The 20,933-nt window shown below is 55.1% G+C and overlaps 2 protein-coding genes across 2 annotated transcripts; both read left to right on the top strand.

The window, feature by feature from the left end:
• Positions 1-587: 587 nt before the first annotated feature.
• On the top strand, positions 588-10,252 carry LOC121670199 (mitochondrial fission factor homolog A-like). The gene is made up of 8 exons (XM_042040086.1): positions 588-686; positions 1,351-1,421; positions 2,964-3,182; positions 3,718-3,866; positions 4,615-4,703; positions 5,272-5,433; positions 7,830-7,908; positions 8,374-10,252. Exons 3-8 carry the CDS (start codon positions 2,987-2,989, stop codon positions 8,503-8,505), a joined length of 807 nt encoding a protein of 268 aa, XP_041896020.1. The 5' UTR covers positions 588-686; positions 1,351-1,421; positions 2,964-2,986; the 3' UTR covers positions 8,506-10,252.
• Positions 10,253-12,391: 2,139 nt separating this feature from the next.
• On the top strand, positions 12,392-20,390 carry CNGA2 (cyclic nucleotide gated channel subunit alpha 2). The gene is made up of 6 exons (XM_042040078.1): positions 12,392-12,905; positions 13,083-13,193; positions 13,697-13,858; positions 16,158-16,265; positions 16,691-16,797; positions 17,449-20,390. The coding sequence occupies exons 1-6, from the start codon at positions 12,649-12,651 to the stop codon at positions 18,870-18,872; spliced, it is 2,169 nt and encodes a 722-aa protein (XP_041896012.1). The 5' UTR covers positions 12,392-12,648; the 3' UTR covers positions 18,873-20,390.
• Positions 20,391-20,933: the final 543 nt, after the last annotated feature.

Consider the following 20,933-nt stretch of genomic DNA (forward strand, 5'->3'; position numbering starts at 1 on the left):
CTGTGCTCCTAAACCCCTTAGATAATCCCCTTTAAATAGCAAGACTAGGGCAGCGGGGGATTTATTTTAAATCCTTTCAAACCTAGATTTTACGGTCAGGTCTTGGACCCTGTCTCCATTCAGAAGTGTTTAAAACTGCCGTTAATCCCAAAGGGATCATTTTATCGCCTCGGAGGGGCAGAGATTAGCTCCGGCACAGGGCGGCCCCGGGGCTGTGCCGGGCCGGGGGCTGCGGGGAGCGGGGTTTGCCCGCAAACGTCCCGGGGATGGGGGACACGGGGAACGTCTTGGCTTCGGTTCTGCCCCTGGCAAGAGCAATCCCTGTGTTCTAGCAGCGGCTGAGCAGGGCTGGGGACAGGGGGGCTCCCGGGGGAGGTGGCACCAGGGTGAGTCGCAGCGCGTTAATTACCGGCTGCGGCTTTAAGCGAGGAGGGACCGGCTGGATACCGGGGGGGGCCGGGCTAATTATCGGGGGGCCGGGCTAATTACCGGGGGGCCGGGCTTGTTACCGGGGGGGCCGGGCTGGATGCCGGGGGCTGGGCTCATTACCGGGTGGGGCCGGGCTGGTTACCGGGGGGCCGGGCTAATTACGGGGGGGCCGGGCTGCCGCCGGCGGCGCCGCCCCGTCCCGGCAGCGGGCGTGGCTGTTTACAGGTCCGACAAGTTGCGTCGGTCTGCGAAGAAAAGTAAGTGTCCCTCCCCCGCCCCGAAGTGTCCCCCTTGTCCGGCCGCACAGCCGGGCCGGGGCTCCCCCGGGACAGGGCCGGGATGTCCCCACCGGGAGGACGTGGGACCCCCCCACCCCGTGCCTTGCCCCCGCGGGGATCAGCGCCCGCGGTGCCCGGAGCCATCCCGGGGGCAGCGGGCTCACCCCGAGCCGGGTGAGGAGCCCCTTCCCCTGCCGGTGACCCCGCTCCGCCGGGACAAGGCGCATCCCCGAGCCGAAGGGCAGAGCTGGGAGCAAATCCATTGCTCCCTCCAGCTCGCCACCCCGAGAGGCGAACGGGGGGTGCCGGACCAGGCTGGTGCCCCGCCTGCTTTGTTTGGGGTGTCCTGGGCTGGAGAGGGACAGGGAGAGGGAGGTTGTGGAGTTTGCCTCCCCAGGGCTGGTTTTCCTGGCTTGCAGGACTTAAACCTACTCGGGCTTAGTGAGCCGGAAATTCCCTGTCACTGCAAATCCAAGGAGAAGTGCCAAAGCAGAGGCTGAGCCTCTCCAAGCGAGTGGGGGGTGCTTGGCAAGAGCTCGAAAAAGCCCTAAAGAAAGTTAAAGGAGGAAATCCAGCCACTTAAGCATTTTGTTCTTATAAGTTTTGACAGCTGATTTTTTTTTTTTTTTTCCTTTCTTAATAGCTTGGTCTCAGAGCCTGCTCCTCACCCCTTCCCATCCCTCTTGTTCCTTGGGACCTGCAGTGGTTTCACAGGTGATTAGAAAACGAACCCATCTGCCCTCTCCAGATTTACAGTTGTTAATATATGCTGGTTTCCCAGAAAACAGGCTGGGAATGCAACACGGGGTGTTCAATCCTCTGAAGCACTAAAAATGAGATGGAGAAGCCTGGTGGCCTCCATGGCTGTGTACCATGGCTGGGTGTCTGATGCAGGTTTCTCCTGCGGGACTGACACATTTTGAGACCATCCCAGGAATTACTGTTCTGCTTCTGAGTATGGGGTGCCTGCAAAAATCCACTTTCTTTGGGGTTTTGGGGAGAAGCAGGGGGGTGTGTGTGTTATGAGACCCGTGGGTTGGGGCTGGGCAGGGTGGTGAGGATGGCGTGGGGCCCCCACTGGGTCCCCAGCAGTACCTCCAGGGCAGACCCGATGCAGGGACAGCATTGCAGGGTCTGCAAGGCTGGAAGCAGGGAATGGCCACTGCTGATGCTGGGCAAATGCCTGTGTAATTAAAAGGTTTTCAGTGACAGAGGAGGAGGGAGCAGCATGAGGTGAGTGATCACTGGAAGTGCTGGTCATGGCAGGTGCAGAGCTGGTTCTGCCACCCTTCTGTACCCAGAGTCTCAAGGCCTGGCAGCTGCAGGGAGCAGTGATCCTTCTTTCTGCTCCTCTACCCTTTAGGTGAAATCCTAAAGGGTTGCAGTGGGCTGGGGAAGGTGAGAAGGTCCAAAGAGCCCTGAGGAGCAGCAGTGAGGGGGGTTTTGGGCAGCCCTGGCTACTGCTGTCCCCTCTTAGGGTGGAGATTTTTTTCTAGAAGCAAAGAAGGACCTTTTTGGGCACGGTAAACTCAAAAGGTGGCAGCAAGGAGGGTGCAGGGGTGATGTGCACACGTGTCTGGAGTGCCTGGGCAGCACTGGGGTCTGCCAGCCTCAGCACCTCTTGCTTGTTGGGGTTTTCTCCTCAGCTGCAGCTTTTTGGGAAAGAATGAAGAGTACATATGCTGGGAGCCAGGAAGGTGTATTTTGGGGCTCCTCTCCCAAAAGTGTACATTGATTGCCCTCTGCTTGTATGGCTCAGTGAAAATGTTGGGACATTGTAGCCCCAGAGCACTCCTCAAAGCTGAGCACCAAAGCCTTGCCCATGGTAACCCTGAAGCCTGTCACCAAAATGTGTGTTTTGCTTTTAGAAAACCTCAGTTTTCCTCAGAGGTGTAGATGAACACAAAAATGTGATCCCGGCCCTCCAAAAAACTTTGCTTCTGGATGGAAAAGAATTTTTTTCACTAGTTTTTAGGGTACACTGAACTGTGTGCTGAGCCATTTCCTTGCTGTCATTTGAGGCAGTGGGTGCTAAGCAGGACACCTGCAGCCTTGTCCCTGCCAGCTGGGCACTGTGGGACATCCCATTCTCTCAGACAGCTCCTGCAGTGTCTCTCTTTTGGGTTGTTTCCTGAATTTTAGCTGTTTTATAGCATGTTGTGTTGAAAGAAGAAAAAGCTGCCCCTGTTGTCACTTTTGGAAGTGCTGCTCCTGCTGCCACTTTTCAGCTTTCTTTCCCTCTGTGTGAAACCCCAGGACCCTTGAGGACATCTGCAAAGATGTGGCCGCTTTGGGGACTGGACGTGAACCGGGTGCGCTGTGACCTGCTCTTCACAGAAGCTATCAACCAGAGGATGCAGGTTCCCAACAGGCTGAAGGTGGCAGAGAGCTGCAGCCCTGGGGACAGGAAGACAAGGACAGAGGATGTCCCTCCATCCTTTCGAATGCACATCCCTGATAGGATTTCTCTTGCAGGTAAAGCCCTGGGTTGTCTTTTGGGGTGGCTGAAGGTTGGTGGGGCACTACGGCATCCTAGGGAGTAGGATCCTTGTATAACCCCCCCCCAGTCATTTGCTTTGTTAGGGGAGAGGATGGGGGCAGATAATGTAGGCACTTTTCTTCAGGAGTGTAGGACAGGATGGTGGATAGCTTGGGAAGAGGTGGGCAAAGGTCACCAACAGAAGTCTGGAGGGGCCTTAGTTCCAACGGGTGAGAAGCAAAATGTGGAGGCATCTCCCTCCATGTGTCTTACAGTTCCCTCTTGGCCTTTGGTAGGGCTCCTGCTTTGGGATGCAGGACATTTGGCCCTGTCTTTGGCAAACAGCTCTGAAGCCTTGCTGTCCTGAAGCAGTGGGTCTGCCTCTCTGGGCTGTCCAAAAAACCCCAGGCCATGGTGTTTGTTCATCTGGCACCAGACACAGCCTTCACTCTCCACATGGGTGCATCTCTCTTCTCTCCTCCCCTGAGGCCGTTCAGGTCGGCTTAACTCTTCCCTCTCTCCTTTCTGTAGAGATATCAGACACCAGTTTGAGGCCAGTCCTGTTGACCCAGCCAAGGAAGGTCCCCTCTGTCGTGGTGCATGTGTCCCCAGACCCCTCTGGGGATCTCCCTTTCCTGCCCTCAGCCAGCAGAGCCAGCGCCCAGCGCCGCAAGCGATCGGTACCGTGCGGGCAGGGACGGGGGGCCCATGGTGGGGAACGGGAGCAGTCCCAGCTTTGGGGTTCTCCAGGTGGCTGTTATCACCCCAAGCCAGGATTCATCTCCAGGAGACCCTAGGAGGGAGGGGGGGGATGGTGGGATTTCTTTCTGTCCTGGAACCAGTGCACATCTGTGTGCTGGGATGTTGATTCAGCCACATCTCCTGCTGCATTTTGTGAGCAGGGGGTAGGCTAAGGTAGCTGCAGTCCCACCACAGGCTGCTGCTGCTACTTTTAAAGTCCCTTTTCAACCTGTTTTCCTTCTTGATGAAGTATGAGGCAGAGCTGGTTCATCACTGCAGTGTAAAGAGTGCTGGGGTCAGAGCCAAAAGCAGATTTTAACCTTGTGTGAAACTCTTTCAAAGAGAGGTCCCGGGCATGGGCAGGCAAAGACATGGTTTGGCTGCTGGAGCTGCTGTTCAGCCTCTTGAAGTGCTTTAACCTCTCTGAAATTCAAGAACTGATCCTGGATGGGTTAGGCTCAGGGTTTTTGATCTGGCTAGAGTTCAGATCAGCAGGCTCGTGCTGGGACCCTCTGTCTGCTCTGAGCACATCTCCCCACGTGCACCAGCATCAGGTCACCAGGTTGGGGCTCCTGAAGTGCTCCCAACACTGATTGCTCTCCCCGTGCAGATGTGCCCCTGCAGCCCACCCAGGGCACCAGGCTGGGCTCAGCTCTGTGCTGATGTGGTTGTGTTTGATTCCCACAGGGCCATCACAGCAGCAGGTCACGGCGGGACAGGACCCCGAGTGACTGTGCCCAGCTGGCCTTGCACAGCCCAGGACAGCACCATGAGGGGTGAGCACGGGCCCAGCGTCACCCAGGGCGGGTGGGGAGCAGCATCTCCTCTCACTGGGCTGTTTTGGAGCTCTCTGGTGTTGTCCTGAGAGGGGCATGGGGGATTCCAATCAGAGCAGTGCAATGCCTGGCAAGTCATACACATCCATGAGAGGAACATGGCCTTTGGCGTCAGAGACATTTGTTTTGGGCAGCTTTGGGGGCAGCTGTGTTGTTCCTCAGGCCTCTGCTCATGGCCTTAGGCTCCAGAGTCTCTGCAGTGGGGAAGTTGTCTCTGAGCTAATCCTGGAGCAGGGGCTGCTGTCCCACTAGAAGTCCAGAGCTGTCGTGGGTGGCAGGAGAGCAGCATGGCACACAGCCATGCTTGGCTTTGGAGGAGTCAAGGGGCTGCCTCTGAGTCTGGGGGCTGCTGGAGAGGGTTCTCCCAGCTGATGACATCAGGGTCTGGGTGCTGGTGGCATTGCCCAGAGATGCTTGGAGCTGCTGAAAGGATGAGGGGCACTCATGCCAGGCTGTGCCCTGTTGTGCGAGGCCAGGGAGTAACAGGCATGATTCTATGTGCACCCAGGCCGGATTCGTGTCCCCTGCCTGCTCCCAGTGCCCCACTCCCCCTCCTCACGGAGCCAGGCAGGATCTACTCCATGCAGAACATCTTCCAGACCATGTACCTCCTGGGCCAGGTGCTCTTCCACCGTGTTCAGGACTCTCTGCGAGACCCAGCACCGTCCAGGTGACTTTGGCTTGTCCTGAGCCAGCTCTGTCACTCTGCAAGGTCTGGCCTGTGCCTTGCTGAGGCGTGAGCCAGGCACGAGCTCTGTAAGCTGTGGGCTGCAGGATGGTGCTGCAGGGCTGCCTTGGCCTTTCTTTCTCACCTGTCCTGTCTGCCAGCTCTGGGTGCCTGGCCTTGGAGCACCTCACTAAGCCAGCCAGGCTTGAGTCTGCTGCTCAGCTTAACACCAGTCCCCTGGGCACCCCGAGTGACCCAGCGCTGCTGTGACATTGCTGGGGGGGTCACTGCTAAGCAAGGACTAATTTTTCTGTATGGTTTGACAGCTTGTTGGAGAGGAGTGTGTGAAGGGAATCGAAATCCAGAGCAGACAGCCTGAACCGGGTGCTGTCCCTGAGCCAGCCTCTCCTGCAGGCTCCCAGCAGCTTTGGCTGTGTCTCGGTCACTCTTAATTAACCTTTCCATGAACTGGCTGTACCCATCCCACAGCCAGTGCCCCTGGCCAGCGTGTGCTGTGCCTTTGTGCTCCTTGGAGCAGGCATGCAGTGGCCTCAATCCCTCCAGATGTGCTGGAGGAACCATCTCCATCACCCATGTATCTGTGCCACTGCAGTAAATTCTATTTGTTCGAAGACATCCTTGCAGCCTTAAGATGTCCCCACTGCTCTAAGGCTGCTGAGCACCTGGAGGAACATCTAAATACTTCTCATTCTCCTTGAGCAGAGCCTTTAGGCAGAAAGGGAGGAGAGCAAGCACCCATCATCGCATCCATCATCGGTGGCATGTCCTCCTTCCCTTCCCAGCTGGCTGCTGCTTGCTGATGATGCAAAGCGATGTCTCTGCTCTTAAAAACAGCAGGCTGAGGCTGTCTTCAAACATCATTTTAATTTCTTAATGATGAAGAGATCTGGTTAGTGGCTACATAAGACCTTCTCTCTCTCCTCCCTCCAGCAGTGGAGGACATTCAGGCCATGGTAGCCTGCAGAGCTGCTGTAATGCAGTGGGATGACTCCGGGGCCTCTCCCCAGGTCTTGATCTCCCTTTGAAACCAGCCACCCTCAAACAGCTCTTCTTAGTACTTTACATCCCTTCAGATGCAGACATCCCTTCAATATGACAGCTTTGTACCCCTATGCAACAATAAAATAAACAGAAAGACTGTGCTGACTTGTTTGTCCTGAAATTTTAGTGAGGTCTGGTCTCAGACAGAGGCTGGAATATCTGGCTCTTGTGACCTCTTGAAGGGTATGAGTCATCGGAATGCAATTTCTAGTCTCCACTCTAAAGGAGTTCACCTGTATCAGCTGGGATTTTGAGTCAAAAGCTGCAGGATGTGTCCTTTTTTCATGGTTCTCTGCCGGGGAGAATTGCATTTTCTTTCTGTTGTGACTGTCATTTTACACTGCACTACATTTTGTGGAGGTATTGTCTCACAAATGGAGTTTCAGATGGAGATCCAGTGAATCTCCACGTGCTCTTCTGGCTTGTCTTCACCGAGATCAGCATCGTGATGCAAACAGGGATAAACAAACACCCTCTCCTCCTCATGGTCTCCAAGGAGTGGGGTTAGGTGCTCGTTAACCCCTCAGGGATCAGTGAGTGCCTGTGTGAGCTATTGGTGTGCACAGTTTTGGTTATAGAGCAGCTGATTTTGGGCTAGCCTATGATGACAGGAATTTTTCTCACTGTGCATCTGCTTTATTTTGTGACTCAGTGTTGTGGACCCTGTGCCTCCAGGGACTGCCCTGGAGATCAGTGGTCTGTGCTGCCTCTGCCAGTGCAGCAGCTAATCCCAGTGCGGGCCCCTGTGTTTCCAGGGAGGGAAGAAAGTGGTGGACATTTGGGTCGCTTATTTATGTTTCAAATTGCAGGTAAAATTTGCTACAAGATCAAAAAGTGATAGCTCCCTCCAGCTGATGGCAGCTTCCTCCCCTGCTGATTTAAATGGGATCACCCCTAAATGGGATCACCCCTCCATTTCTGCACTGGTCCTGTGATACTTGACTGGCTCTAAAGATGATTTATCCAGCCCTCATTGAACTCCTGGGACTACAGAGAATGGGTGCTTAGTAGATATGTTTTCTTTGTTGGACCTTTAAAGAAATACCAGCATGTGTTTCCCCTGGTACCTGTCATGGCATGTGCTGTCTGTTTGTCCTGATCACTTTGGGTGCATGCTGTGGGGGTACAAATGTGCATGATGGGGTTAAGAAGAGATGAGTGGATGCTGTGCAGCTGCTGTTTGCTTTCTCCTGGTGCTGCACGCAGGCAGCCCAGCCCGGGGACACACACTCTGCCTGCACAGCTCAGCTCCCCGTGGCAGTGCTGCCTTTGTGGGGAGTCAGTTGTATTCCCATGAGCAGTGCTTGTCCACCTGCATCTCTGCTTTCCTTTCCCAGCTCCCAGGAGCCCATCCTAGCTGCAGAGAGCGCCTTGGAGGAGGCCGGGGTGACGGAGGTGGCAGCGATGAGGAGGCAGGTGAGATGGGGGTGAGGGGCTGCACATGTTTCCTGGGAAAGCCACAGCGGGTGGGTGAGGAGGCTGCAGGGGTCAGTTGGTCAGTCCTGGTGGGCTGGTGCTGTCAGGCTGGTCCTACCTTGAGGAGAAGTAGGAGAGGACTCACATGTGTGTTGATCCCTCGAGCTCCTACCCCGAGGGGCTGAAGGGGTGCAGGACACATCCAGCCCCCTCTGTCTGGTGGCAGTGAGAGGGGCTCAGATGCTCTTTGATGGGAAGAACCTTTTCCTGAAGCATCTGCTGCAGGCCCTGAGGTACTGCTGCCAATCCTCCCACACAAAGGTAGCTGCTGCTTAAGAAAAGGAGGACCTGAAGGAGGCAGCAGCTCCCATCCTTCCATCCCTTGCTGTCCCATGTTTCTGGGGTGCTGACAGCATCCTGTGCTTTGCTGCAGGGCTGACAGTGGCCCCACTACTTCCCTTGCAGCTGGTGAGGATCTCGGGGAGGCTCCGTGTGCTGGAGGAGCAGTGCCATGCCTGGAGACAGAAGGAGGCCCTGGTGTACTCCGTGATGATCTCTGCTTGCCTCATCAACACGTGGCTCTGGCTGAGAAGATGACAGCCCATGCCCGACCTCCCCTGCTCGCCCTGGCAGGATGGGTGAGGACAGGGAGAGGAGTTCTTGCCAGCAGTGAAACTCTTTCTTCTGGACTGTTTTTTGCACTGTGGGCCCTCAAGAATCCGTGTCCTTCAGGCCTTGATGACAGTGAAGGTGTGAGAAGCTGCTGTGAAGAGCTGAGGTCTCCTAAGAGCTTGGTGGCTGGCACAGGAGGTGTCTGTCCTGTGCTGTTGCCCTCAGGCTGCCGGAGGAGATGCAAACCCAAGGTGTTGGGTGTTTGTGCACGTGGGGTCCTGTTACAGTCCTAGCCTGTGGCGGGCCCGGTCCCCTGGCCACATCCCACCTTGGAGAACTCAACTCTGACCCCATAGAAGTCCTCAGCTGACTGCTGTGGTCTATTCCTCATCTTCTGTAGAGTGACTGAGTGTTTCTAAGCTTGTGGTGGGTTTTCTTTTCTTCCTTATGCAGCTGCTGTTTGGTGGAGGTAATGCTGCCAGGTGTCCTGTGCCACAACCCCTCTTCCAGGAATGGAGCTGGAGGGGCCAGGAGCTCCCATCCCTGCAGCCACAGCAGGTTTGCAGATGTTCGCATCCAAAGTGACTGTAAGAGCCTTGCTAACATCTGGGCTTATCCAGGAGCTTGCTTCCTTCCCAGAGAGATTCACATGGGAAACCTCCCCATGGTGACTCTCTGGATTATAAAACCTCGTCCCTACAGCGATGGCGCCAAACAGGTCAGGGAGAAAAGATACTTGTTAGGCTCCCAGTGGCACAGGGCAGCGTTGCTCCCAGGTCTTGCTGCCAAGCTGTAACTTCAGTGATGGTGCAAGGACATGGGTGAGGGAAATTCCTGACCTAGATACTCTTTAGCTATAAACAAGCTGAATTCAACAGCTCTTCTGTTTGTTTCCTTCTCTAGAGTTTAGTAACACCTGAATCTGAGGTGACTTTGAGACGGTTTCGGTGCTTCATCCAGCACATCTGCTGGAGTTGTGCCTGCAGGCTCTGGGGGCAGGTTTTGGCAAGGCTTAACAGGACCTCTCTGTGCCACCTATACCTAATTATAGCTGGATCTACATGTCATCCAGATGTCCCAGTAGCTTATTTACAGACATCAGTGCTTGGGTGTTTTCTGCTTGACACCGCGTCAAGCGTCCGTGACTGTAAATCTGGCAGCTGGACAGTGACTAATAAATAACTGTCCCAAAGTAATTGCAGGTCTGAACCTGTGGCTGATTGCTGAGCTGAGGAGAGCGCTGGGATTTATTGCAGGCGAGAGCTAGGATGGTGTGGTGGGCTCGGTGTGCTGTGCTGTGGCAGGGGGGATGTGCAGGACAGGTGGTTCCTGTGGCTTGTGGCTCAGGGATGTGGCCAGGGTCACCAGAGGACCTTGCACAACTGTTATGTATCAGGGGGTGTGAGTCGTGCCAGGAAATGAGGTAAATTGTGTGTCTGGTTTCTCTCCTTTGAGAGGTGTTAATGTGTTTTGGAGGAAGCTTGTGTTTGGGGTTTATTTTAAGCTGTGTTTTAGGGTGAGAAGGGATGACTTTGGGAGGGTGCACCACCTTCAAAGTGTGGCTTGAAGATATTTGGAGGAGAAGTGGTCAAACTGGATGTGTTCTCATGGGCTAATTACTGGCAGGTTGTGGAAGATGCAATATGACTTCTATGTAAGGGATAAATTCTGGTGTAAATCAGGAAACACTGAGCACAAAATGCATATTTTAATAAACTCTGTGTGTTCTGGACATGTTTCTTTGCTGTGGAGTCTGATCCTGATATCCCAGTAGGTGGGAACAGGTAAGGTTTATTCCCCTGGCAGCAGGACTGTGACCTGCTCGTGGATGTCTCAGCCCCAGCTGCCCTGGCTGGGGGGCGGATCTCGAGGAGAAAAGTTTCTGGTTAATGCTATTCCTGTTGGGGTGTGATGCTTTTATTTCCTTTTTTCTCTTCCTTGCCTCCTCCTCCTGGCTGCTTTTTCCCAGGGCAGCGCACGTGGCGGGGCTGGGTGTCCCCAAGGGCCACTGCCACAACGACGTGCACAGCAAATAAAGCACCTTGTGCACGATGGTGCTCGAGGGAGCCCCGAGGGCAGCAGCTCCTGGAGTTCCCGTGTCCCTTTTGGAGGCAGCTGCAGGCAGGGAGCAAAAAGAGAGTTGGAAGGGGGATGTGTTGCTGCCAGTGCTGCTGGTGACCTGTCACCTGGGGTCTGTGTTGTGGGGACAAGAGCAGGGTGACATCCTGTGCTGCTGGGTGCTCGCCCAGGAACCACAGCCCCAGCCAAGGCTGAGAAATTCTGTTTCTCCCTTTGGAGTCCCTGCTGCCTCGGTGCTCAGTGAGATCAGAACAAGTGGAATTTAAGGCTTTGAAGGGGAAAGTAAAAGGTGAACCTTTGATAGCAAAGATAAAAGAGACTCCTGGCGCTGGTGCTTTCAGATCAGCCCTGCACAAGGTGCAGCACTCCATGTGCCCATGAGGGAGGGATCCAGCCTCAGCGACGGCAAGGGGTTAGATCCTGGAGGAAGAGGGTAAAAGCTGACCTCTTCCTTATGGCCTTGGGGATGCAGATTTTTTGCTAACTGGGTGTTAGAATGACTTCCTGAGCAAAAGAAGAGGGCAGAAATTGGTGAAAGGTACATCTCATGATCACCTTCAAACTCTGCAGCTCTCTGATGGGACTCCAGAGCAGCACTTTTGGTCCCCTGCTCTGCCAGCACGAGAAGAGGTAAGTGGATATGAGGGTCTTAAAATGTGCCTATTTTTTCTAGTTTTTCCATCCTGGCAGTAACTGTGGCACAGCCTCTGAAACAGGGAAACAATCACCATCTTTTTTGCCCCAGGGCAGGAGGCTGAGAGGGAAGCAGGACCAGAAGGCTGGGGAGCAACCCAGGTACATACCCCGGTGTGGCAGGACCTGGGCAGAAGGCTGGGGAGCAACCCAGGTACATACCCCGGTGTGGCAGGACCTGGGCAGAAGGCTGGGGAGCAACCCAGGTGCATACCCCGGTGTGGCAGGACCTGAGCCCATCTGGGGGGGTGCTGGCTGTGCTTGTCCCTGGGTGGACAGTGACCCTTCACCGAGGGGACTCGGGTCGCTGGACACAGAGCTGCTCAGGATGGCTGTGATCTCCAGCTGGGCTCTGTCCTGGAGTTGTCTGCGGTCCCTCCAGCCCCCGAGGAGGTGACGGGTGGGGGGACAAGGGAACACGTGCGTAGGGAAATGGAGCACCCCCGAGCACCACATTTCCCTCCTCCCCTTCCATCCCCAAACACAACGCTGGCTGCTGTCAGCTCCTCAGGGCATCGAGGATGCTCAGGGGATGGGCGTGCGGGGCGGTGACAGACGCACGGGTGTGCGCACTGTCCCCGCTGCCACCCCGCTGCTGCCCAGCCACCGTGCCAGCATCGCCTCGTGATGCCCTGGCTTTGTGTTTTAAAAGCTCCGGAGGCAGCCCGGGAAGCTCCTGGGGCAGGGATGCTCTCCAGGCAGCCCTGCCAGCCCGCCTAAGGCAGCAGCACAGTGTCCAAGGCTTCGGGGGACACCGGGCTCGTAAGTGGATGCTGGTGGCTTCTCGGCAGTGGTGTGGAAAGGAGGGGCAGGCAGGGCAGGGCAGGAGTGGGGTAGGTACGGCAAGGGGGGCAGTAGGAAAGGGAGGGGTAGGCAAGGACGGGAAAGGCGAGGGAGGGGCGGGGTAGGCAAGGCAAGGGAGGGGTAGAAAAGGAACAGCAAGAAAAGGCAAGGCACAGAGAGGCCAGGCAAGGCAACCCGAAGCAAGGCAGAAGAGGAGGCAGGCAAGGCAAGGCAGGGGTAGGAAGGACAAGGCAAAGTAAAGGCAAGACAAGGGAGAGGCAGGCAGGGCAGGGAAAGGCAGGGAAGAGGAGGAGAACACAAGGCAAGGAATGGGAAGGGGAGAGGCAGGCAAGGCCAGGGAACCAAAGGCAAGGAGAGTAGGAAAGGCAAGGCAGAGGGAAGAGAAGGAAAATGAGGTGTTGCTCTGTCAATGGATGAGGAGCCTGAACGATGAGGAGAGCATCTTTCATGGGCCCAGGCCGCTGTGGGATCTCTTGGAGATAACAAAATGCCCTGCAGGACTCCTCCTGCAGCATCAGCCATGGCTGGTGGTGGGAAACATGGGGTGGGCCCATGCCGTGGGATTTGACCCTCTCTTCCCATTCTGTGCTGGATTTCTGTGTTCGAACCATGTGCTGTGTCCTGCACGTCTTTTCTTGTGGCTGTTCTGTGCTTTTTGCAGGTCCCTGGGGTAGGGTGTGTGCCTGTGGTGTCCTCACACTGAGGATGCCAGCAAAGAGCAATGGTCTGCACAGCCCCCCAGCCAACCGCCAGCCCTGCCCTCCCCAGCCCGAGGGTGACACCGAGGGGACAGGGCTCAGCACCAGGAGGTCAGGCTGGTCCCTGCTTTGGCTGAGGGAGGCAGTGGTGGGGCAGGGGAGGGGAAGGCCTGGTGTGGGCAGGGCTGTGATGCCCAATCTCTGCTGCCAGCTTCCTCCTGTTCTCCTGGCTGTGGCAGCGCCATGGTGGCACAGTGTGGCTGTGATCCCCCCTTCTCCCCACTGCAGGGCCTGCTCAACCCAGGACGACTCCTCCTCAGAGCTGCAGAGAGGAGCCAGCCCGGATGGGGGGGAGCAGAGAGCTGACCACGCTTTCCAAGGCCAGGGAGCCTTGGCCAGGTACCTGTGTGTGCCACTGGCATGGGGTGAGCCTGAGCCTTTTGTGCCTGGCCTTGTCACTGGGGCCTTCCGTGGGGTCAGGATCCCCTTCTGCTGTATGGAATTCACGGGAGGCAGGGATGAGCCTCTGTGAATGCTGCTCTTTGTGTGTGGAGAGGGTTGTGATAAGGGATGCCTTCACCCCCACTGGGGCCCCAGGAGGGCTCAGGGGCTCCTTTCCCTGCAGGCAGCCTCCCTCTGCCTCAATCACCCACAGATTCCCCATATTCCTGTGGGAATGACAGCAGGACTGGGGGAGAAGTTGTGGAACTCTACCAAGGTGGTCTCGCTTGTATATTTTCGGTCCCACACCATCACTACAAAGGGTAAAAAAGAAATTCTAGTGCTTGAGAGGGAGCTGCAAGAGTTTTCTTCTCAGCTGTAGCTCCCCTGATGACTCTGAAGCTTTTGCTTTGTCCTTGCTCTGTTGACAACTCCTGAGTGTGCCTCTCTCCCGTGTCCAGGATAGTCCGGCTGGTGCTCGTGCTCAGGGACTGGGCCAACAAGAGCCTGCATGAGGAGCAGCAGAGGCCAGACCCTTTCCTGGAGCGTTTTCAAGGCCCCGAGCTCCTGACAGCAGCTGCAGATGAACTTGAGGATGAGGAGGCTGAGAAGTTAAACAAAAAGTAGGGTCCCTTCCTTGTGGCCCCAACTGTCCCTGGCTGGGGATCAGCTGTGCGTGGAGCTCAGGGGCTCCCAGTGGGGATGGCTGATGGGGATGGGAAAGAAGGAGGTGGGATGGAGTGGTGGGAAGGTCCCTCCTGCCCTCTCCAGCCCCTGCCTTGGCAGCCAGCCTGGCTCTGCTGGGCTGTTTTGCTGACACACAGGACCTGGTGGTCTGTCCCCGTGGGATATACCTGTCCCTAAGCCATGGGGTGTTCTCTCTCCTGCTCCATGCCCTGGTGGGAAACACATCAGACCTCCCAAATTTCATACCAGTCCCACACTAGGATTGTGTTTGGAGCCAGCCCTAGGTTAATAATAATAATAATAATAATAATGATATAACGTGCACCTGCAGCTTGTGCATATGAGGGGCTGGACACAAGCCAAGGGATGCAGGACTCCACCCAGCAACCACTGCATCCCACCCAGGAGCCACAAACCTGTGGGATTTGCCGCTCTCATTCATCATCTGCAGGATGAAGCGAGTGTGTGTTTGCTGCCTGTGCCCCCACAAAGAGCAGCTTTCTGAAAAGGCTCTTTCAAATCCAGCCCTTTCATCTCCTCAGCTCACACTCCTGGTGAGAAGCAATAACCTGGCTTTTCTTCTGCTGGCTAATTAGAGGGCAAAGCTCACAGACTAGTCTGGACCCTACCATTATACATGGTAATTAAAACACTGAGAAATAATTGTTTTCTGTAGGAGAAAAATAATCTGAGCCTTGTATGTGGGTCTTTACCAGTAATGGAAGAAAAACTGGGAGGTTAAGGGGAGCTTGTTCATGACTAGAAGGAGCTGAAGTGTGCTGTGAGAGGGCTGTGAAAGGGCCAGTGGGTTCTGGGGCTACAGTGGGAACTTCTGGGGTCTTCTAGGTCCTCATCTCCACAGGTAAGAAGACCCCCAAGTCTGGTAATCCCACGTGAGCTGCTGCTCATGGCTGTGGCAGGCTCCATGGCTCCAGGCCTGAGTGCAAAGCCTTTGGGGAGAGGCAGATGATAATTCCCTCTTCCTGGGTTAACCCAGAGCCCTGGTTTTCCAGCCCTGCCCCACTGCCAGTGTAATGTCAGTGACTCTGGCCAGCAGTCACGGCAGCACTGGTGATTTAAATCTGACATTACCAACATCATGAACAGCATTATTGAGGTGCTTGTGGGTGGGTGCTGGCTGGGCTGGCTGCAGGTGGGTCAGTGCTTTCTCTGCAGCAGTGCTGTATGTCCTAGGGAGCAGAGTCCCTTTCTCAAAAAAACAAACGTTCAAGTTGCACTTTCTGGTTAAAAATAAGCCCTTTTAATGGGAAGGCTGGACCACCGCTTGTCTGTGGGTGCACAGAGGGTGAACATGAGGGACTGGGGCTGGCTTTGTGCCGAGTGCCGTCCCCACGCTCCAGGCACTGCCTGTGCTCCAGGGAAAGGAGACTTCCAGGCAGGGGTTCTGCCTTTGAAGCTGCCAGAAGTAATGGGGTGGGCATGGGGAATCTGTTGGCAAGTGGGTTGTTTTCTTTCCTATCACTGGAGGGAGTTTTGTGTGTTCAAAAGCTGGAAAGGAGGGAGGGAAGGAAGGAGAGGGTGTTTTGCCCTATCAGGCTGCAGCAGCTAAGCCTATCAGCCCAGCCACAGAGTTCCTCTTCCCTAGCTTCTCCAGTGAATCTGGCAGCTGGAGCACACACTTCTTATCTCAGAGTCCCAAGATGAGCAGGATCAAACACTTGGGAGCAGTTCAAAGGCTGGACCCCAGGCTGTGCTGACTGCAGGAGGCACAATGATGGCAGCCCTGCCATGCCAGCTGCCCCCAGGGCCACTGCTCTGGGGCTTGGGCAGCCCCTCCTGGTGCTGCCACTGATCTGCAGCACACTTTCCTTGCTGCTCCAATTAATCTTCTCTTCAGATCTGCCTGGCACCGGTCCCTACCTCATCTGGGAGAGGCAATGTCATGTCACGTCACGAGAACTCTTCTGATTTCCCTCTTCCATACATCTGTTCCTGGCTGTGCCACTGGGGTGCTGTGTCATGTGGGCCACCTGCTGTGCCTTAACATCCCACAGTTTCCTCTTCTGCTGCATTCTCAGCTCAGTTTTAGGGATAAAGGAACTTAAACAGAGCTGGGATTCGGCACTGCTGGGATTGGTTTTGGCTTACAGACTGGCACCCAAGCTGCAGCTCGAGGCAGTGTGGTGCAAGGGATGAAGGATGTGGCTCAGATGGTTCCTTCCAACCCTCTTTTGCACACACACTGTCAGCTCTGGCTTTTCTCTCTGCTTCCAGGAGGAAATGGCTGTTCTTTGTCGTGGACCCTGCGGGGGACTGGTATTACCACTGGCTGGCTGTGATTGCAGTTCCTGTCCTCTACAACTGGTGCCTGCTCGTAGCCAGGTGAGTTGGGAGGTTGTAGGGTCCCTGCCTCCTCCTCTGACCCTCCTGATCACCTGGCTGTTGTGGCTTAACCAGGATCAAACTGACACTGATGGTTCTGGTGCTGGTGGGCACCAAAAGGAAAGGGACCCTCCACTATCACCGTGAATTCTGTGATGCAAAGGCAGAGCATTCACCCTCTGGCCCAGCTGGAAAGGGCCATGGTTTCAGGGTCATTTGGGAGGTGGTTTCAAAACGTTGCTTTACCTACATCAAGGGAGGGCAGATTTTTCAGAGCAGGGAGTTTTGATTCCTAGAAGAGGAGCACCCAGTGGCCAAGCTCTGTTGCAGAGTTGGGTGCCTCAGGATCAGCCTATCCAGCTGTAATAGTTACAGAAAATGTGGGGATTTGTGGTCTCACACCCTGTTTTATGACTTTCCTCCAGGGCTTGCTTCACTGACCTGCAGAAGACCTATTTTGTCCTGTGGCTGGTGTTAGATTACATCTCAGATGCTCTCTACCTTGGGGACACAGTGATCCGCCTGCACACAGGTGAGCAGCATCCTGGCTTTCCTTTAATCCCTTAAAAGTGGAGATGAGCTGCAAGGGGCAGGCCTAATCCACAGTTCCATTAGAAGGAGGGTTTTGTCTACCTTGGTGTTCACCAGTATGGAGGAGCCTCCAGAGAAGGAATCTAATTAGAAGATCTGAGAAAGGGAGTAAGTTTCAATATGAAAGATTAATCATCCCAGCTTTCAACTTCACCTTTGAATAATTGTACAAAATTACCCGCATTACTATTAGTATTCAGGCATAGTTGAAGGCCTGTGTTTCTGATTTTGCATCAGTTCAGCTAATGAATTATCTGCATGGAAAAATGGTAGAAATTAATGTTGTCGGAAGGCAGCACTTGGCCGGATGTTTTCTGTCAGAACTGCAATATTTCATGATCTGGAAGATGGAAACCTTTGTGTCCCTGTTTCTTTGTGGCAACAGACTGAGTTATACCTTTGGGTAGATTTTGCCAGATGTTTTTGTGATAACAAACTGAGTAGGGCGGGTGGGACCGGTAATATTTGGGTGACCCTGTGTAGTTATGCCTACAAATCCACTGCACGCCATAAAGTGTTGCTCAGGTGTTTACAAAACCTGCAGAAGAGCCGAACACAAACCAAGGCAATCCTGTGATTTGCTTCCCTTCAGGATTCTTGGAACAGGGACTCCTGGTTAAGGACCTGAAGAAGTTACGGGATAACTACATCCACATGCTCCAGTTCAAGCTGGATGTTCTCTCCATCCTGCCCACAGACCTGGCCTATTTTGCAGTGGGATTGCACTGCCCTGAGCTGCGTTTCAACAGGCTGCTGCGCTTCTCCCGCATGTTTGAGTTCTTCGATAGGACCGAGACCAGAACCAGCCACCCCAACATCTTCCGCATCAGCAACTTGGTTCTTTACATCCTGGTCATCATCCACTGGAATGCCTGCATTTATTATGCCATCTCCAAGGCCATAGGCTTTGGGGAGGACAGCTGGGTCTATCCCAATGTCACAGACAGTGAGTATGGGTATCTGACCCGGGAGTACGTCTACTGTCTTTACTGGTCTACACTGACTCTGACCACCATTGGGGAGACTCCTCCTCCTGTGAGGGATGAAGAGTACCTCTTCGTGATCTTTGACTTCCTCATTGGCGTCCTTATCTTTGCCACCATCGTGGGGAACGTGGGATCCATGATATCCAACATGAACGCCACCAGGGCGGAGTTCCAGGCCAAAATTGACGCCATCAAACACTACATGCAGTTCCGCAAGGTGAGCAAAGACTTGGAAACCAAAGTCATCAAGTGGTTTGATTACCTGTGGACCAACAAGAAGGCAGTAGATGAACGGGAGGTCCTCAAGAATCTCCCTGATAAGTTAAGGGCAGAGATTGCCATCAATGTTCACCTGGAGACACTGAAGAAGGTGAGGATTTTCCAGAATTGTGAGGCGGGGCTGCTGGTGGAGCTGGTGCTGAAGCTTCGCCCTCAGGTGTTCAGCCCAGGCGATTATGTGTGCCGGAAAGGGGACATCGGGAAGGAGATGTACATCATCAAGGAGGGCAAGCTGGCCGTGGTGGCCGATGATGGAATGACACAGTATGCTTTGCTCACTGCAGGGGGCTGCTTTGGGGAGATCAGCATCCTCAACATCAAAGGCAGCAAAATGGGCAACAGGCGCACGGCCAACATCCGCAGCTTGGGCTACTCTGATCTCTTCTGCCTGTCAAAGGAAGATCTCATGGAAGCAGTCACAGAGTATCCGGATGCCAAAAAGATCTTGGAGGAGCGTGGCCGGGAGATCCTAATCAAGGAAGGGCTGCTGGATGAGTCAGCTGCAGAGGAAAGCACAGAAGGGAAGAGCATGGAGGAGAGGCTGGACAGGGTGGCCTCGAACCTGGACACACTGCACACCCGCTTTGGCCGGCTCCTGACTGAGTACAACGATGCCCAGATGAAGCTCAAGCAGCGCATCACCGCTCTGGAATCCAAGATGAGGCAGGAAGAGCTGGAGGACTTCTTCTCTGATAGCTCAGACAGTCTGTTTGAGGACGAGAAGAAAGCTTCAGCTGGTGGGAAGCAGTGAGGGGGTACAGAGATCATCTGGATGATGCCTGACCTTGTCCTGGGACAGTGTTTGCTGTTTCACAAGGCAGACCCTGTGGCTGCCTTGCTGGGGCCTTTTCTCAGGTCCTTAGCACTGCCGCTGGCACTGCCTTGACAGCAGCTCGTGAGGTGGCTCCAAATCAGGGGATTGTCCCAGCTCCCCCTCTGACCTGTCCCTTTTTTCACTGCCTTTTGGGTTCAGCCTTTATAACTCACTTCAGGTAACCAGTGCCCAGTGAGTGTCTGCAAACACTGCCCGCTCTGCACCCAGAGACTCTTCCCCCACAAGATCCCATAACTCAGCTAAGACCAGCCAGACTGTGCCTCTGACATCTGCAAATGGAGAGGCTTGTCTGGGTCACTGTCACTGCCCTGGTGACCACCCTTGCTGAGGCTGGGCACTGACCTGGCAGGGTCTGCAGCCGCTGCCTCCTGCCTGCCTCTCTTTTCTGTTGTATTTGGTGCTGTCAGGGGGCACCTGGTGCAGGTGGTTTGGTGCCCTGAGCACTGCGCCTTCCTGGGGACAGCATCCCCAAGCCTGTGGGAGCAGTGTGACTCCCATTTTGGGCTGTGGATGTCTGGGATGCCAAGTGCAATTCAGAGGTGCAGTGCTGGCAGTGCTACGAGCAGGAGTGAGACAGAGAGTGTTTCTCTCCTCTATCTAATGACAGCCAGATGTGCCAGGAGAGGTTTGACTGAAATGACATGTTTTTAAGGAACAAAGCCATGGTGGGAGCCAACTGTGCCCATATTTGCTTTGCTGTGGGTAGCTCAGAGAGAGCGCAGAACACATTTATTTTCTTAGGCAGGGGGTTTTCTTGTACTCAGTGGGAGTTTTGGGGCTTTGCAGGCTGCAAAGGCCCCTGCCTTCTGGAGGAGAGATGAGTGGCAGAGCCACGGGGACACGTGTGACGATGGAAACGTGGCACCACTGCGAGTGCCAGCAAAGCTCTGCCAGGCTGTGCTGCAGCCTGCTCACAGTGTGAGCAGCTTGATGGGGAGCGGGACAGTGCAGGAGCAGCCCCCAAACCCCTCCACGCAGCAGCACCACCAGTGCAAGCAGCAGTGTCACCCACGCCTCAGGGCACTGCGCAGGTGCTGGGACTGGAGGATGACACCTCATGTCTTGGTTCTGGGCCTGTGGGCCCACTGCACCGGTGGGGTGGGCTTGGGCTGGTTTGCAAGCAGGAGAATATTTGGCGGAGAAGGGAATTTATGTTCTGGGTCAAATTGAGCCAAGAGTTTGGCTAAAATGATGGGAGGACACATGGAGAAATATCAACCCAGAAAGGTTCATAGTGGAAAACTGAGTTTATTTCCTTTGTTCTTTCTTTCCCTCCAGTGCAAAACTGCCTCTCTGCATTTCATGTGTATGTTTTCCATTTAAAAAGAATGGCTTTGCTTTTGGGGATTGTGGGGGTAGGAACAGTTACAATACCAAAATTAGAATTTGGGGGAAGAATAAAAGTTTTTTCGTCATCTCTAAATTAAATTGTAGATCTTCTGGGTTTAGTTTTTTTTCCTTTTATGACCAAGATGCTCTTGGTTGAAGTCGGCGTGGTTGCAGTTCAGCTACTCCTTATAATGCCACGAGCCCCAGCTCCCAGATTCCCCCTCCCCTGGGAGTATCGCTCCTGCATTTGCTGCTGGCTCTTTGCAAAGCCCGTCCGCTCTGCCCGTTCCCCTCCTGCTCTGCCCGTTCCCTGCCTGTTCCCCCCTCTCCTCCCGCTCCCCGCCCGTTCCCCGTTCCCCGCTCCCCGTTCCCCGCTCCCCGCCCGTTCCCCGCCCGTTCCCCGCTCCCGCCCGTTCCCCGTTCCCCGCTCCCGCCCGTTCCCCGTTCCCCGCTCCCCGCCCGTTCCCCGTTCCCCGCTCCCCGCCCGTTCCCCGTTCCCCGTTCCCAGCCCGGCGCCGCGGGGCGGGTGCGGCGGGCGGGCGGCAGAGGGCGCTGTGGCCCGCGGAACCGCCGCGCCCGCTCGGAACCCTCCGGGCCGGACCCTCCGGGCGGCCGAGGGGACCCTCAGTGCCGCATCCTCCGGGCGGG

This window comes from Corvus kubaryi, unplaced genomic scaffold (assembly GCF_017639235.1).
Source record: "Corvus kubaryi isolate FWS band 111438036 unplaced genomic scaffold, C.kubaryi_AGA036_p1.0 37395, whole genome shotgun sequence".
Lineage (NCBI taxonomy): Eukaryota > Metazoa > Chordata > Aves > Passeriformes > Corvidae > Corvus > Corvus kubaryi.

Coding starts and splice junctions, on each gene's coding strand:
- LOC121670199 (XM_042040086.1), top strand. CDS start 2,987: ATGTGGCCGCTTTGGGGACTGGACGTGAACCGGGTGCGCTGTGACCTG. Junction 3,183..3,717: donor TGATAGGATTTCTCTTGCAG/GTAAAGCCCTGG, acceptor TCCTTTCTGTAG/AGATATCAGACACCAGTTTG. Junction 3,867..4,614: donor CCCAGCGCCGCAAGCGATCG/GTACCGTGCGGG, acceptor TGATTCCCACAG/GGCCATCACAGCAGCAGGTC.
- CNGA2 (XM_042040078.1), top strand. CDS start 12,649: ATGCCGTGGGATTTGACCCTCTCTTCCCATTCTGTGCTGGATTTCTGT. Junction 12,906..13,082: donor ACAGGGCTCAGCACCAGGAG/GTCAGGCTGGTC, acceptor TCCCCACTGCAG/GGCCTGCTCAACCCAGGACG. Junction 16,266..16,690: donor TGGTGCCTGCTCGTAGCCAG/GTGAGTTGGGAG, acceptor ACTTTCCTCCAG/GGCTTGCTTCACTGACCTGC.